Here is a 13,354-nt window from a genome sequence, read left to right as displayed (position 1 = left end):
GCCAAGCTCTGCGCTGGTGTAATTTCCACAGCTTCTTTCCCCCCGTTTCACGGGGACCTCGACAAGCGATGCAGTGAGTCCTGATTTATCGATATGTTCCGTTTGTCTCCTCCTTTTCCACCGGTGAGTCCTGCTGTCGGCCCTGGCCAGGACAGTTCCTGTCGGTGCTAAGTGCGGAGTCCTCTGTTTAAAAACCACAAGGACCATGACAAAGCAGGCATTTACCCACGGTAGTTGTTTACTGCTGCTGTTTGCTCCTGCTCAGAGCCCTCCACAAAGTCTAATCCCTTCTGCCCACTGGGGATGCAGCCGTTGCTACGAAACTTTGGAGAAGCAGCACTCCTAGAAAAACAAACCAGATCAGTGGAGAAGTAATGGAGAGAAAAGTCCCTGGCAGCGCAGGGGGTTCCCACAGCACGGAGCGGCCAGGGATGGCCACAAGGGCTTGGGAGCAATCGCACCTGTCCCGGGAGGCTGGGGACGTGTCAGCGACGGGGCGGGAGCCCCCCGTTCCCGCCGCGGCTCCCCGAGAGAGGGAAGCGGGGGCGGCTGCGAGGCGAGGGGGGGCGCTCGGGGCCGTTTGCCCGCGCTGCGCGGCGGAGCACCCCGCTGAGGGGGCGGCCAAGATGGCGGGGGGAAGGGGCGGCCAAGATGGCGGGCAGCCAGCGGCGGAGGCTCCTCAGGTGGCGCGGGCAGAGGCACGACCCCTGAAGCGGCCCCGGGCAGCGGCCGGGCGGGTCCTGCCCCTGCCCGGGGCTCCTGAAGGGGCCGGGGCGGAGGCCGGGCGGCACCGCCTCCCGGCGGGCCGGAGCCCGGCGGCGGCGGGAGGCGCTGGCCGCGGTGCACGGCGATGCGGCTGCCCGGCGGGACGCCGCCGGCGCTGCTCTTCCTCGCTCTCTGCGTCTGGAGGCTGGTGCCGCGCCGGGACGCCGCAGGTACCGGGCGGCGGAGGAGGAAGGGGGGAGCGAGCTGTTGGGGTGACCGTTGGGGCGACCGTTGGAACGGCCGTTGGGCGACCTCCCGCCCGCCCCGTTCCCTCAGCCCGCCGCCTGCCCCAGCAGAGGCACGGGGCGTTTGGCGTCGTTGCCGGAGCTCCTCCCGCTCCAGCGGGGCAGTAACTGGAAAAGAACCGACTTTGAAAGAATCCCCTTTTGCTAAAAGCAGCCCGGGGGGAGGCGCGGTGAGGCTCCAAGGCGTGGGCGTCGCGAAGTGGCTCCGGCGGGAGGGGGGTTTCGGGGCGCCTGAGCGCTTTGCCAGAAGCAGGACTGTTTGTCCCCAACCGGTCGTCGCAGGTGTGGAAATGACCCCGTCCCGGTGGCGTTTGCCCGTCAAGGAGTTGACTACAGTGTTCTGGTGTGGCCTGGGGACCCTGTCCAGAGTCCCTTCGTTGGTGTGCTAGGCGCTGTACAAATAATGCACGACAGCCCTTCCCTGAAAAATAGGGGTTGAAAAGGAGCAGGACGAAGACTGAGGGGTCTGGCGGGTGCTGGCAGGAGGAGGACTCTCCCAGCGTGGTGGCATGGGCTTGGCCCCCTTTGGGAGCCAGGCACCCACGGCTCGCGTCCGGACGGAGCTGGGCAGGCACCGGGGGCGATGCCGGGAATCATCCCGTTCGCCTGGCGCCCTGGTCTCCGTGCCGAATCTGCCAGATCGCCAGAGAAGGAACAGGCTACTGGTTTATGGCTCTGGGCGCGTTAGCTCGGGCTGCCCCTCCCCGCTTCCCCAGCGTTGGCAGGATGAGCTCCGGCCGGCGCTGGCGGGGGTTAGCCGTGGCGAGGCAGCTGCGAGAGCCTGGGTCCTGCAAACAGAGGAGGCACAGGAGCGGTTCTGGTAGCTCACCCTTCTCAGCCCCTCTGCTGCGCTAGTGCTTGCGTGGTGAGATGTGTGACCAGGCCTTCTGATGCAGCAGAAATAGAGGATTTTTTGTTGTTTTTTTTGTGGGTTTTGGGGGCCAAATTGGCTGTTACTCCCTTTCCCTCCAAACCCCCCATCCACCTTTTTATTTCTCTAAACAGGGAGCACTGTGCTGCGGTGATTGACACCTGTGTGGGTTTAGACGGCGGGTCTGATTTCTGCCCTTTGACTTGGATAAGGCTCTTTCTGCTGTAGGGTTCAAGTACTACTTGGTAGGGGAAGCAGGTACTAGGGGTCAGAGCCTAGAAAGGGCAAAAGGGGGATTTCCACCTCTTATGGTTACTGGTATCGGAGTCGTGGGGCAGGGGGCAGTCTTTTCTTTTTGGATATTTTTTGGTTCCCTGAGCAGTGGAGGGATGAGGCTGCTTGGGAGAGGGGAGCACATGGTCCAGCAAAATATTGGGTAAGCATGAACATTGCTCTGCCCATGAAACTAGACTCTCATCGCTGCCGAACCTGAGTCACCAGTGCTCTAATAGAGCTCGTGTTTGGCTGCCTCACATGACTTGTATCTTGCCTATCTCTCTTAGGCAGGAACAGCCTGGCATTGCATTCCTATTTAGCCTTTTAAGCCATGTCCCTCTTTCTGATCATGTGTCTGCACTGAGTATTTTTAATTGCCAGATGTATCCCAGAACACCTTGTGCCAATACATGACAAGAAGCCCCATAACTGCAACTCTAAAGGATTCTGGAGTCAATGGCAAAGGTGCCCACCCCAGGGTCACCTGGGCAGAAATGGGTGAGAAAATCAGGAAGGGAAACTGGATGAATAGAAAGCCGGCAGGCAAAGAGGAATGGCTCAGGCCTGGTAATGAAGCATGGTAACCTCAGCAGGTTCCCCAAAACAGCTTTGCTCTTATATCACAGGATGGAGGGGATGGATCCTCCTCTGATGGAGGCTGCTGGCCTGGTATTGTTGAAAATTTCCTGTTCAAATGTCCAAGTCTCTTGCTGTAAAGTTTACTGACAGAAGGGGGCTTTGGAGCTTCCTTAGATCCCTAACACTGTCTCTCCTGTTTTGCAGGAACAGAAGAAGTGGTCTATGGGGAGGTTGGAGAAAGCATCCTCCTTCTGTGCCGAAATGTCTCCAAAGAAGCAACTGAAGTGGTTTGGTTTCAAGGGGATCCCCAGTCTGTCCCCCCGCTCTTCTCCTCAAAGGTCACGTTCCCCCAGGATGTCCGTTTCTCCCTGGTTGACAACAGCTCTCTGCACATCACAGAACTGCGTCCGCAGGATGAAGGCAACTACACTTGCAAGGAAGTGCTGAACAAAACAGACCATGAACACAGAGTTGAGCTCCTGGTAGCCAGTAAGTCTGTCCCGTGTGTGTGAATTTCTCCCCCTGATTCTCGCAGGTCTCCACGTTCACAGGGAATCTGGTGCTGGTAGAAAAACAGTCTGTGAAAGGAGAAGGTGGTACAAAACCTGTGAGCAAGTTGATTTTAGTCAACTGTACTCCCATGCTCACAAGCGTTAAGACCAAGTGTCCAAGTGGCCTGGCAAGACTCACTTGTGTGATGCACAGGACAGGGGACTCCAGCTGTTAAGTCCTCGCTACATCTCTTCAGTTCCTTCTTGATTGGTGACAATAAACTAGGTTTTGGACAGATTTTTTTATATCCGGTAGCTGTTCTAAGGTGGCCCTTTGCCTCAGAATTGAGCTGACATCAGCCTTCCTAAATCTTAGACGGTGGGCAGCAGCCTGGCCAGTTTTCCCTCACTTGGAATATATGGTTGAAATAGATGTCTAGAGTCTTTTCTCCTGTTGGACTAATAGGAAAAGGAACAGAATACATGCTGTGCTGCAACCTTGTTGCCGTCCTCCTGGTGTGAGGATGGAGGGTCTTCCGCTGACCAGTTGACTGTGCTGCATCTTACAGAGTGCAGCCTTCAGTCTTGACAGAAATGCTGTTTTCCTCCCATTTGCTGCTAGGAGCACTATCCTGGGAGCAGTATTCTGGGAATGTGTTTGTTATCAGCACAGGCCGTTTTTTAACCTTTTATTCTGTCGTTTCTTCTGGTGCTTACACACATTTCCATTTCTATTTCATTCATTCTCTTACAAATCTTTACAGTGTGGGTGGAGGATGAGGTTTGAGAGCGCTAGTGTGCAACACTTGGCACATCACTGGCATAGTCCTTCCTGCTCCTGCCAAGGAATCATTATCTTGCCAAGATGCCTCATCTCTTCTGTGGGAACCCCCTCCAGATTAGCAGGGAGCACAGGTCCTAGGCTGATATTCCTCTTGGCCCCTTCAGCAAGTCTAATCAGATGCGATTAGACTCTGGCCCCTCAGACCTGGACTGTGACCCGCTGTCCTTTATGCCAGCCCAGTCCATATTCTGGGGATTAGAAGAGGGAAAGGCTGCTGCCGCTTTCTCTGTATCAGTGATACTCTGTGCTCCGCTGGCTCTTCCCTTTCTTGCTGGTCTTTCTGTCAACACCTTCAGCGTGCCAGATCCTAGCTTGGTTTTCTGTTTGCATTCAGGGTGTTCCTTCTTTCTTAGTGCTTGATGGAATAAGGGTGTGTGTTGTAAAAGAGTTGTACCTGTTCAGTACAGGTTAAACCTCTGAAAGTTCAAATGGGTAAAAATTCTTCTCTTGGGGCAAGGAATCTGCAGATAGGATTGGAAAGGGTCACAGAAGACTGGAATGAAGGAATCAAACCCTGGGCTGCTTCAGAGAATGTGTAAGCCTGGGGCTTAGGAGGGGGGAGCCCTAGATCTTGAGCAACAATACAAAATAATCATGAACAAAAGATATGAGCAGCAATGCCACCACTGCTGACTGCTTGTGAGTGTCTTTCAAAATGTTTGAGCTTTTTCCTCGCTGGTGGAGTGCAGATAATGGTGTATAGGTGCCTCCTAGTGAGATTCCATTTTTTGAAATGCTGTGGACATGCCAAGTGTTGGTACTGCAGTCTGAACTTCATTTGTTAATGAAGAACTTCTCAAGTGATTTCTGAAGGTTACAAAGGTGATATGGGCCACTGGGGTATCTTTAACATGGGGGAGAGAGAGATTTCTGGTTGTGCTTTAGATCAGTGGAAGAAGTATAAGCAAAGGCCAGAAGTTGAAGCCAAACAATTCAGGATAGAAGCATGGGCCTGTTTTTTGTTTTTTGTTTTTTGTTTTTTTTTTCCCTACACACACACACTCACTGTCATTAGCCATTGGAGCAACTTAGTTTGGGATGGAGTGAATCTTTCAGACATAGTTTGAAAGAGCCATCCAGGATCTGTAGGTTTCATGTTGGAGTTACCAGTTGACAGTCTTCAGTCTATCTCATGCTGGATGTTCTTGAAAGTTTTCTTTCTGCCTTAAACTGTATTTAAAAAAAAAAAAAGGACAGGGGAAACCTTCTAGCAACTTGACAGAGGCCCAGCTGAGGCTTTGAGCCATCATTCTGTGTTTGCGTTAGATAGGAAGCACATGGCATGAAGGAAATGTGTAATTGCACACCTCCAAGTGATTTCCTGGTATGGCTGTATGCAATTTGATATAAGCTTCTGTTGGCTCTTCTCTGGCCTCAGGGACAGACAAATGCACCTGCACGCAGAGGGCCCTTGTTGCTGGTTTAGTTTTTTTTGGTATTTTTTGTTTGGTTGGTTTTATATTTGGGAAAAGATTTCTTCTTAGTGTTCAGACAAAGAGTTGTAATGAAAAAGCCCAGGACTTCAGGATGTAAAGCTGATGACTTCAAGAGGCAGGTTCCAGGAATCAGCATGAAAAATGTAGCTCTCCTGCTGGACAGTCTGGAAAGGCTGTGTCTCCTTCTCGATGCGGGGTGGTTTCTGATGATGCAGGCTGCCAGGTTGCTCTTATTACTCACAGCTGGGATTCAGGATTGGTTGTAATACCTCCCCAGAGCTGGAACAGAGGATATGTAGAGAACTTTCTTACCAGAACTGGATGGTTTGAAAGATCATATAAGATGTATGTGTAGTTCATGGAAAGTCAAGCCCTGGGAAGGGATGGGGACTTCTGCAGGCAGATGCTTTTCTCCGGACATTTGTTGTAGGAAGTTAATTTGGCATTTAAGCGTATACAGGCAAAGTTTAGTTGAGCCCATTTAGCTGTATGTAATCGGTTGCGTACTGGAGATTGCATTCTTCTCTTGTTTCCACTGCTGCCCTCGTGCCAGACTGTGAGCTAGCTGGTTGGTTTCTGTGCATCAATTTTTCCCTGTGCCAGGAAACCTAGTCATCCCTCTTGCAGGACTTTCTCAAATGGCCATTCCTGGGGAAGGGGAAGCATCTTTCTTGCACACAGAATTGCTGTTTAGGAGCAAGTCTTTTCTCAAATACTGCCCATTGCACGGGCTATGCTGGTTGGAACCCAGCGGAGGACAAAGGTAGGAGTAGGTGGGCCAGGAGTGGGGAGGATTCTTCTTTGTGCCTTGTATCCTCTCCTCCCCTAATACCCCAGGTGGAAAGAAGTCACTGTCCCCCTCCTCTCCCTCTCCGGTTTGGTACCTGGGACTTTCCTACCTGAACTGCACACACTGAGGAGGTGAGGTCTCTGCCCTGCTCCAGGCTGGGCAGCTGTGAATGAGAGTGGCCGGTGGGGAGAAGAGCTGGTTTTATTACAGGTACAGAGCTGTGGTAACAGCATTTTAACACCATCTGGGCTGGAGCAGGCAGCCATTTAGGGTTGCTCTTCTCTGACCAGCTCCCAGGTAAGAGCTCCAGGCTCTCTGCCCAGAAGGAACAGACACACCTTAGTTAGAAGCTGCTCTTTGCTTTTATTATTCCTGGGACGTTGTTTTTTTGCTGTGATTTTGTTTCCTACTCTAAATTCTGTCATCTGTCAGGTTGTTTGAATAAACACCCTGCAAAATCAACATCAGACATCCCTTTGACAGCTCTTGTTTGGGGCTGTCTGGCAGCGTCTGATCTCTCAGTGGGGTCTTGTTCAGCGTAGAATCAGGCAAGCCAGCCACGGGGGCACAATGTATTAATTCTGCCTGGGTCAGAGTCCAGAATCCCTATGGCTGTTAAATGAACACGTGCATGTGTGTGCATGCGTGTATGTGTTACAGTTTCAGCACCAAAACTGTACTCTTGGGCAGGGTCAGGAATGTAAAGAAACCAGCTGGTGGGAGAGAGGCAGGAACTCAAACGCTGCAGGAAATGTGAGCCCACGTCCTGCCCCAGCTCTACCCAGAGGGATCACTTTGGGGTTTCTGTTGGTTTCCGATCTCCTGCCATCATTCAGTTGTTTCCATATTTAAATAACAAATGCAGTGTTGGTTGTGACCTAGCGATCGGCCCTGGCATGAGGCCAGCAGTGACTTTGCCTGCCTGCTGTCTTTGTTGGAGTTTGTCCCCACTGCTGCAGTGCGATGTGGACACAGATTGCAGTGTGTGGCTGAGTTAGTCAGTCTGGCCCAACGTGGCACCAACAGTGGTGCAGGAAAGGGGCAGGGCAGGCTTGGGTTGGCTTCAGTGGCACGTGTCCGAAGGCCTGACACTGCAAGCTGGAGTCACCAGGGCTCCCTGCAGGCACAGAGCATCTTGCACACTAGGAACAGCCTCCTTCGTCAACGTTATGCTGGGCTTGCTGGGAAGCAGTCCAGCTTTGGACTGGTGCCTCTTAGAAGTTGGTTACTTGCTTCTGACACTGAAAGCTACTGGTGGTAGGTGCCACATATCTGCAAAAGAGAGTGCTATCTCATGGAGATGGTTGATGTGGGGACCCTACTGGTCTTGCCAACCTAGTCACTTGTAGGGAATGCTGAGCCCACTCTGGCAGGCCTCTTTAGGGCTCAGGGATTAACCCTAATTCTAGCTTTATTTATTACAGATACACGTTTGCCTGCCCCTTGCCTCTTCCAGGTGGTCCCAATGCAGTGACTGTCAGCGTCTCCCCATTTGTGGCTGCCTCCTGCCACGCTCTTTGTGGAGGGGTGAGGAGGTGTCAGCCTGCAGGTTTGAGTGCTCTCGTTCCTTCCCTTGTCGTCATCCTCAAGCTGCTCAGCCTGGGCAAGAGTCCTGAGGTTTTCCATGTTCCCTTGGGCAAATCGGAGTGCCTGTTTCAGTGATGGGGGGAAAGGCAGAGCCTTGTTCTCGCATGGTGTGAATCTGCGTCACGCCGTTGTAGCTGGGCATGAGGAGCTGTGCTGTGATGAATTGCCAAGGGCAGCATGGAGATTTTGTTCTCCTGCTGTGTTTTTAGATGCTTATCATGTCTCTCTCGGACAAAACTGTGGCAATAGTTTGTTTTCCCCCCTCCGTTTTAGTCCCTCAAGGCTTGGCTGGGGTTGCTGTGGTGCCTTTCACAGGACAGCCTCCTTCTTGGCCTCCGTTGGCTGTTGCTCAGAGCTGTGCTCCCCTGGGGGTGTGGGACATGGGTCAGGGAGCAAAATGAGTGGAGAGACCAGAGAGTCTTTCAAGGGAAGTGAAGGCAAAAACAAGCACATCCTGAGATGCCAAGAGCTGTGACCTGGAAGTGTTTCTAACCACGTGCTGTTCTTGCTGACAGATCCACCATGGTCGTCCCCGAAGTGCTGGGCTGGAACCTCCTCCTCAGGACAGATGTTGCAGCTGTTTTGCAGCTGGCCTGGGGGGTATCCCCACCCCACCCTGCACTGGAGAGAAGACGGGGGCGATCTGGAAAACACAAGCTGGGTCATCAGCTCTACGAACTCCGCCGACATCCACGTGGAAACGCTGAACAGCTCCCGCCTTTCCCACCGCAAAGTGTTCAAGTGTGTCGGGAGCCATGTAGTCAAGCAGGAGGAACCCGCGTGCACTGTGGAGATAAGTGAGTTGGCTTGCCCACTTTATCAGCTATTAATGAGCCTGCTAATGACGGGGCAGGCAGGTGCCTGGTCATTCTCTGCCCTCCAGAGCACTAAAGCGCTTGTCAGGCAAGCCAGGCTTGTGGGCGCTCGCTGCAGGGGGAGATGCTAACAAGGCAGCGTGGCGGGGTTTGGCTTGGGCAGAGGTGACCACACAAGGTGCAGAAGTCCTGCAGCCCAGATCCAGCATGGCATAGTTGCAGGTGAGTCGTGTTTTGGGTATGTTTTCAGGGGCTGACAAATCCGCTCCTTACACCAAGCTTCTCACCTGTGCAAGCGCTTGTGCCTGCGACCAGGAATGGAGAAAGTGACAGGTGATTTTAGTGACTTGCTCAAGATAAAGTTTAGCAGGGCTGGCTTTGCAGCAGGAGGGTTGTCCATACTCTCTCAGACCCCCTCAGGTGTCTAAGGAAGGGTGACTAAAGTGACTTTTAAAAACCTGAGCTGTATCTGTCCTCCCAGGATTGTCAGGGCTAAACAAGGGCTCTGCTGATCCAATGGAAAATCCCTGGGCTGCCTTTTCTCTTCTCTGCCACCTTCCCATCCAGGGCCCCTGGCCACCCTCCAAACATCCTTCTTTGGGGAAGTCAGGTGTCAAAACAAGAACTGAGTGGTGCAAAAGGAACTCAGACTGCTCCTTGGGAGGCCACCAAAGAGTCCCGTGGGTCAGCTGAATAAACCTGCAGTGCTCGAGTCCCAGCCTCCTGCCTGACTTCCTCCTGTTAATGATTATTAATCAGTCAGATGGCTGATAGCTTGCTACGTTAAGCTCCCCCCTCCGCTCCTTAACTCTCTTCCCCCCTGTGCTATTCAGAGATCCCTTCTTTGGAGTCAGAGCCCCTGAAGACCTGCTTGGTGGGCGAGGATGTGACCCTGACATGCCGTGTGACCGAGAGCACCCCCCCAGCAAGGCTCACCTGGCTGCAGGGCATCGCCCAGCCGGAGGTGGAAATCAAACCCGGAGGGAGGTACCTCATCACCCAGGAGGGCAACGTGTCCCAGCTCACCATCCGGAACTGCTCCCAGGGCGCCGATGGGGGCTGTTACGTCTGCAAGGCGCAGAACCCCGTGGGGCTGAGGGAGGTGTTCGTCTGCCTGACGGTGAAGCGTGAGTGGGGCTGCCTGGGGTCACTGTGGCAGGGAGTGAGGAGGAGACAAGGGCACAGCTAACAGCAGCCACGGGAGAGCTCCCAGGGGGCTCTGTTTGCCACCAGGAGCCCTCTTTGCATGCTTGTGGGATGCAGCAGCACGCACAGATGCGGGACTGGGTCCCCTCACCCCACAAGCCCAGAAGGCCTGATTCCCCTTGCCTCAGTGTAAGGGGCCTGGGAGAGGAGTGCAGTTACATCCTTGGTTCCTCCTTTGGGTTGTGGGGACAGAGATGCATCTCCGCAGGCCAAGCTGCTCAAGGCCCAACAGCCAGGGATTGATTTGCTTTCACTTAATGCAAGTGACACAAAAATGAAGGGTCTTGTCATAGTGTTGTCCGTCTCAATGAGGCGTGAGCGCCCCTTGTGCTGGTGGGACTGTTGCAATGATGAGAAATCAGAGCGGAGATGACACTGAGACCTGCTTTATTGCTTGTACTGAGCGCATCCAGGTCCAGGTGACAAGCTGACCTCCCATGTCTCTTCTCTCTGCAGAGCCGGTGAACATAATTGGGATCGTAGGTGCAGTGGTGGTACTGTCCCTGCTGGCTATTCTCCTCATCTCCGGCATCATCTTGTACTACCATCCCCTCCTGTGCCTGAGAGGTAGGAGTTCTCAACGCAAGCCAGGGATGGGGCTTATCCTTACTGGGGTGTCCTGGTTTTATCCCAAACCTGCAATTTCAGGGGGTTGCTTGTCTCTTCTGGCCTGCTGGAGTCTGCCACTGACTTGGACCACATCCCGCTCCTGGTAAAAATCCCGTCAGCCCTGGGGGCAGATGGGTTGGAAACGCAAAGCCCTTCTCCAGCTGAGTGCTTCAGACTCCTTCCCCGCTCCCTCTCCCCAGGAGACCTGTCCTGTGCTGGGGCGACCCTGTCCTCCCCTTTCCTGGTGACATCTCTGATGCATCCGATGTGGGCAGGCTGACCGCTTTCCCCTTCCAGCGGGGCAGAGGACCACCCTTCCATCCGTACTGCCGCATGTGACTGCCAGAGGCCATCCTACTGCGGGCAGACTAGGCAGAGATTGTACAGTAAAACCAAGGGTGCTTTGTCTGAGGGACTGCTCGTGGTTTCTAACGTTGTCTTTTCTGTTTTGTTGTCTCCTGTTCAGGCACTGCATTCAGGTGAGTGCTGACTTTCCCCAACCCAGTCCTGGTTGAACTCTTCCGCATCATGGCAGACATGCCCTATCCATAGGTAGGGAATCCGTGGCCTGAGGCGAGAGCAGCCCCCAGAGCAAAGCTGTGCTTATGTGGGAGCTGTGCAGAGACTGGGCATCGCACAGTCCCAAAGGGGGTCAGTGCGCCTGGGTGAGACTTGGCATTACAGGGGGAGCAGAAGGATGAGGGTGGAGGAAAGCACTTGGCATTAGAGCAGGGATGGCATTGCCATCAGGTGCACAGGGATGGTGCCATCAAGGCACCTGTTGGTGTGGGAGAAGGCTGTGCAGAAGAGCTCCTTGGTGTAGGCGAGGTGGGATGGCTCTATTCCGGATACCTCCAGTTCCCCATCTATACAAGAGGGGAAAGTAACTCCACTCAGGAGGGGCTCTTGCAGTTTAGCACATGAATATTTGTGAAGTGGTTGGAGGACTTTGGAAGACAGGTGGGAAGCAGTATAGGTTGCTGTTGGTGGTGTTGCTGCCAGCAGGGTCCAAGACCAGCTATTCTTCAAACACGGTTAGTGCAGGATTGGAATAGTCTTCCAAAATTGGTCATGCTGATGTATAGAATTAGCAGAGCCCGGAGGGATGGAGTCAGGACAAGCTGTCTTCAGCTTTCAAACCCACCTCTGCTTGTTCTTCTGTTCACAGAAATCAAGACTCAAATGATGTCTTAGTGCTGGTGGACTCGGAAGAGGATGATGAGGGGAAGGGGGAAGAGGAGATAATCGGCAGCTCCACCAAGCATGAGGTGATGGCACTGGTCAATGGGAACAGCATCCTCAACCACCTCACAGAAGGTGAGCGCTAGTGCCTGCTCGCTGGCTGAGTTTTGGGGCTGGAGTTGCCTGCTCTCTTGCTAAGCTGCAGGTCTTCCAGGAGCATCTGCCAGGGGAGAGAGGAATTCCTGTTCTCTGACTCGTTGGCTCTTGTTGTGATGCTGCTGCTGCTCTATGCCCTGTGTAGGTGACGATGGTGAACAGCACGGTGGGGTCTCACCACAGGAAACAAGGAGAGAAGATACACCAGTCACATAGTTTCCATCCCTTCTTGCGGAAATGCAGAGAGCTCCAGCTGGAAACCCAATTTCAAACACATCCTCATTACCATGTGGCTGAACCCAGGTGGTTAGGGTCGTGCAGCGGGCTGGTTCGGTCAGAACATCCCCACTTCCTTCTCCACTCACCCCTTCCCCAGTTTTCACTCCATCCTTCCCCCAGCTTTGTTTCTCCATTTCTTCTCTCTTTCCGTGTTCCTCTTTGTCTCAGGTATCCTTTTTAACTAGGTGGCATCCCAAGGCAGGCAGAGCTCAGGAAATGGGTCCCAGTAGCCCGCTCACCTTGATGCCTGTCACAGACTTGAATACCAGTACGGGATTCTGGTCAGCCACCATGAGTAATGCCGTGGTTGCAGGGAGCACGATGGAGAAAGTCACCTCGAGCAGCTGGGTCCCGGGACAGCAGAAGGAACTACTTGTGTGTGGGCAGGACATGAGTGATGCAGACTCTCCAGGGAGGCTTGATGGTTTTTATTATAAATAATTTTTTCCCCAAGTCCATCTGAAATGTTGCTCTGTACCTAAGTCAGAGGAATTCGTCTGTGCTGTGCAGTGCGGTTTTGATGGGGATGCCAGGCCACGATGGAAAGCACAGAGGGAGATGAAGGGGAACTGGTACAGGGAGGGGAAAAGGGGATCAGGATGTGCACAGAGGGGATCGGGCAGTGCACAGAAGGAAACAGAGGTGAGTGGAGCAGCCACGGAGAGGGACTGTAGGGATCTGAGCACACAGTGACGGGTGGAACTGCTTCAGGCCCTCACAGAGGGGAACAGAGTGGTCTGAGCGTGCACAGCAGGGAATGGCAGGGGTTGGAGCACATAAGGGGGACACTGGACAGGAGGGATCGGGATGCACAGGGGGAATGGAGGCAAACACCATGGACTGGAGGGGAGTGGAGAGAATCCCAGCACACGTGGATCAGGAGGGATCTGAGTGGGCATGCGGGGAACGGAGGGGATCAGGGTGTGAAAGGAGGGATACGGAGCTGGTCAGAACGTGTGTGGTAGGTAATAGAGGGGGTCAGAGGGGACAGACCAAATCTGAGCACTCTGCAGGGGTAATGGAGGGAATGAAAACGGACACCAGGGGAAGCAGAAAGGAGCAGTGTGTTTGCAGATAGACTGGGGAGGGGATCGGCACTCATGGGCCAGAGTGGTGCACAGATGGGACCGGGGCGGAATGGAGAATGCGCAGAGGGGTCTGAGGATGCATGGAGGGGAACGGAGTCAGGGCACGTGGGGGGAACAGACTGCATAAAGTGGGGA

At 53.7% G+C, this 13,354-nt stretch overlaps 1 protein-coding gene across 9 annotated transcripts; it reads left to right on the top strand.

Annotated features, from left to right (window-relative positions):
- The first annotated feature begins 712 nt into the window (after positions 1–712).
- VSIG10 (V-set and immunoglobulin domain containing 10) lies at positions 713–12,589 on the top strand. 9 transcript variants are annotated; one of them, XR_010885876.1, is made up of 9 exons: positions 735–935; positions 2,941–3,225; positions 8,400–8,681; positions 9,533–9,826; positions 10,362–10,472; positions 10,981–10,993; positions 11,683–11,831; positions 11,998–12,155; positions 12,317–12,589. XR_010885876.1 is itself a non-coding variant. In XM_067306795.1 (8 exons), the coding sequence occupies exons 1-7, from the start codon at positions 851–853 to the stop codon at positions 11,027–11,029; spliced, it is 1,170 nt and encodes a 389-aa protein (XP_067162896.1). In that variant the 5' UTR covers positions 721–850; the 3' UTR covers positions 11,030–11,066; positions 11,683–11,766. The 9 variants fall into 9 exon arrangements, 5 of the variants coding, with proteins under 5 accessions (XP_067162897.1, XP_067162896.1, XP_067162895.1 ...); XR_010885875.1 differs by having other exon boundaries at positions 12,300–12,589; XR_010885877.1 differs by lacking the exons at positions 11,998–12,155; positions 12,317–12,589 and adding an exon at positions 10,554–10,617 and having other exon boundaries at positions 721–935; positions 10,715–10,993; positions 11,683–11,764.
- The last annotated feature ends 765 nt before the right edge of the window (positions 12,590–13,354 follow it).

This window comes from Apteryx mantelli, chromosome 17, assembly GCF_036417845.1.
Source record: "Apteryx mantelli isolate bAptMan1 chromosome 17, bAptMan1.hap1, whole genome shotgun sequence".
Lineage (NCBI taxonomy): Eukaryota > Metazoa > Chordata > Aves > Apterygiformes > Apterygidae > Apteryx > Apteryx mantelli.
The sequence above is the reverse complement of the archived record's forward strand: the minus strand, read 5'-3'. Positions and strand labels throughout refer to the sequence as shown.

Excerpts from the sequence above, each read along its gene's own strand:
- VSIG10 (XM_013956894.2), top strand. The coding sequence starts at position 851 with ATGCGGCTGCCCGGCGGGACGCCGCCGGCGCTGCTCTTCCTCGCTCTC. Across the intron at positions 936-2,940 it reads GCCGCGCCGGGACGCCGCAG|GAACAGAAGAAGTGGTCTAT; the intron begins GTACCGGGCGGC and ends CCTGTTTTGCAG. Across the intron at positions 9,827-10,361 it reads CGTCTGCCTGACGGTGAAGC|AGCCGGTGAACATAATTGGG; the intron begins GTGAGTGGGGCT and ends TTCTCTCTGCAG.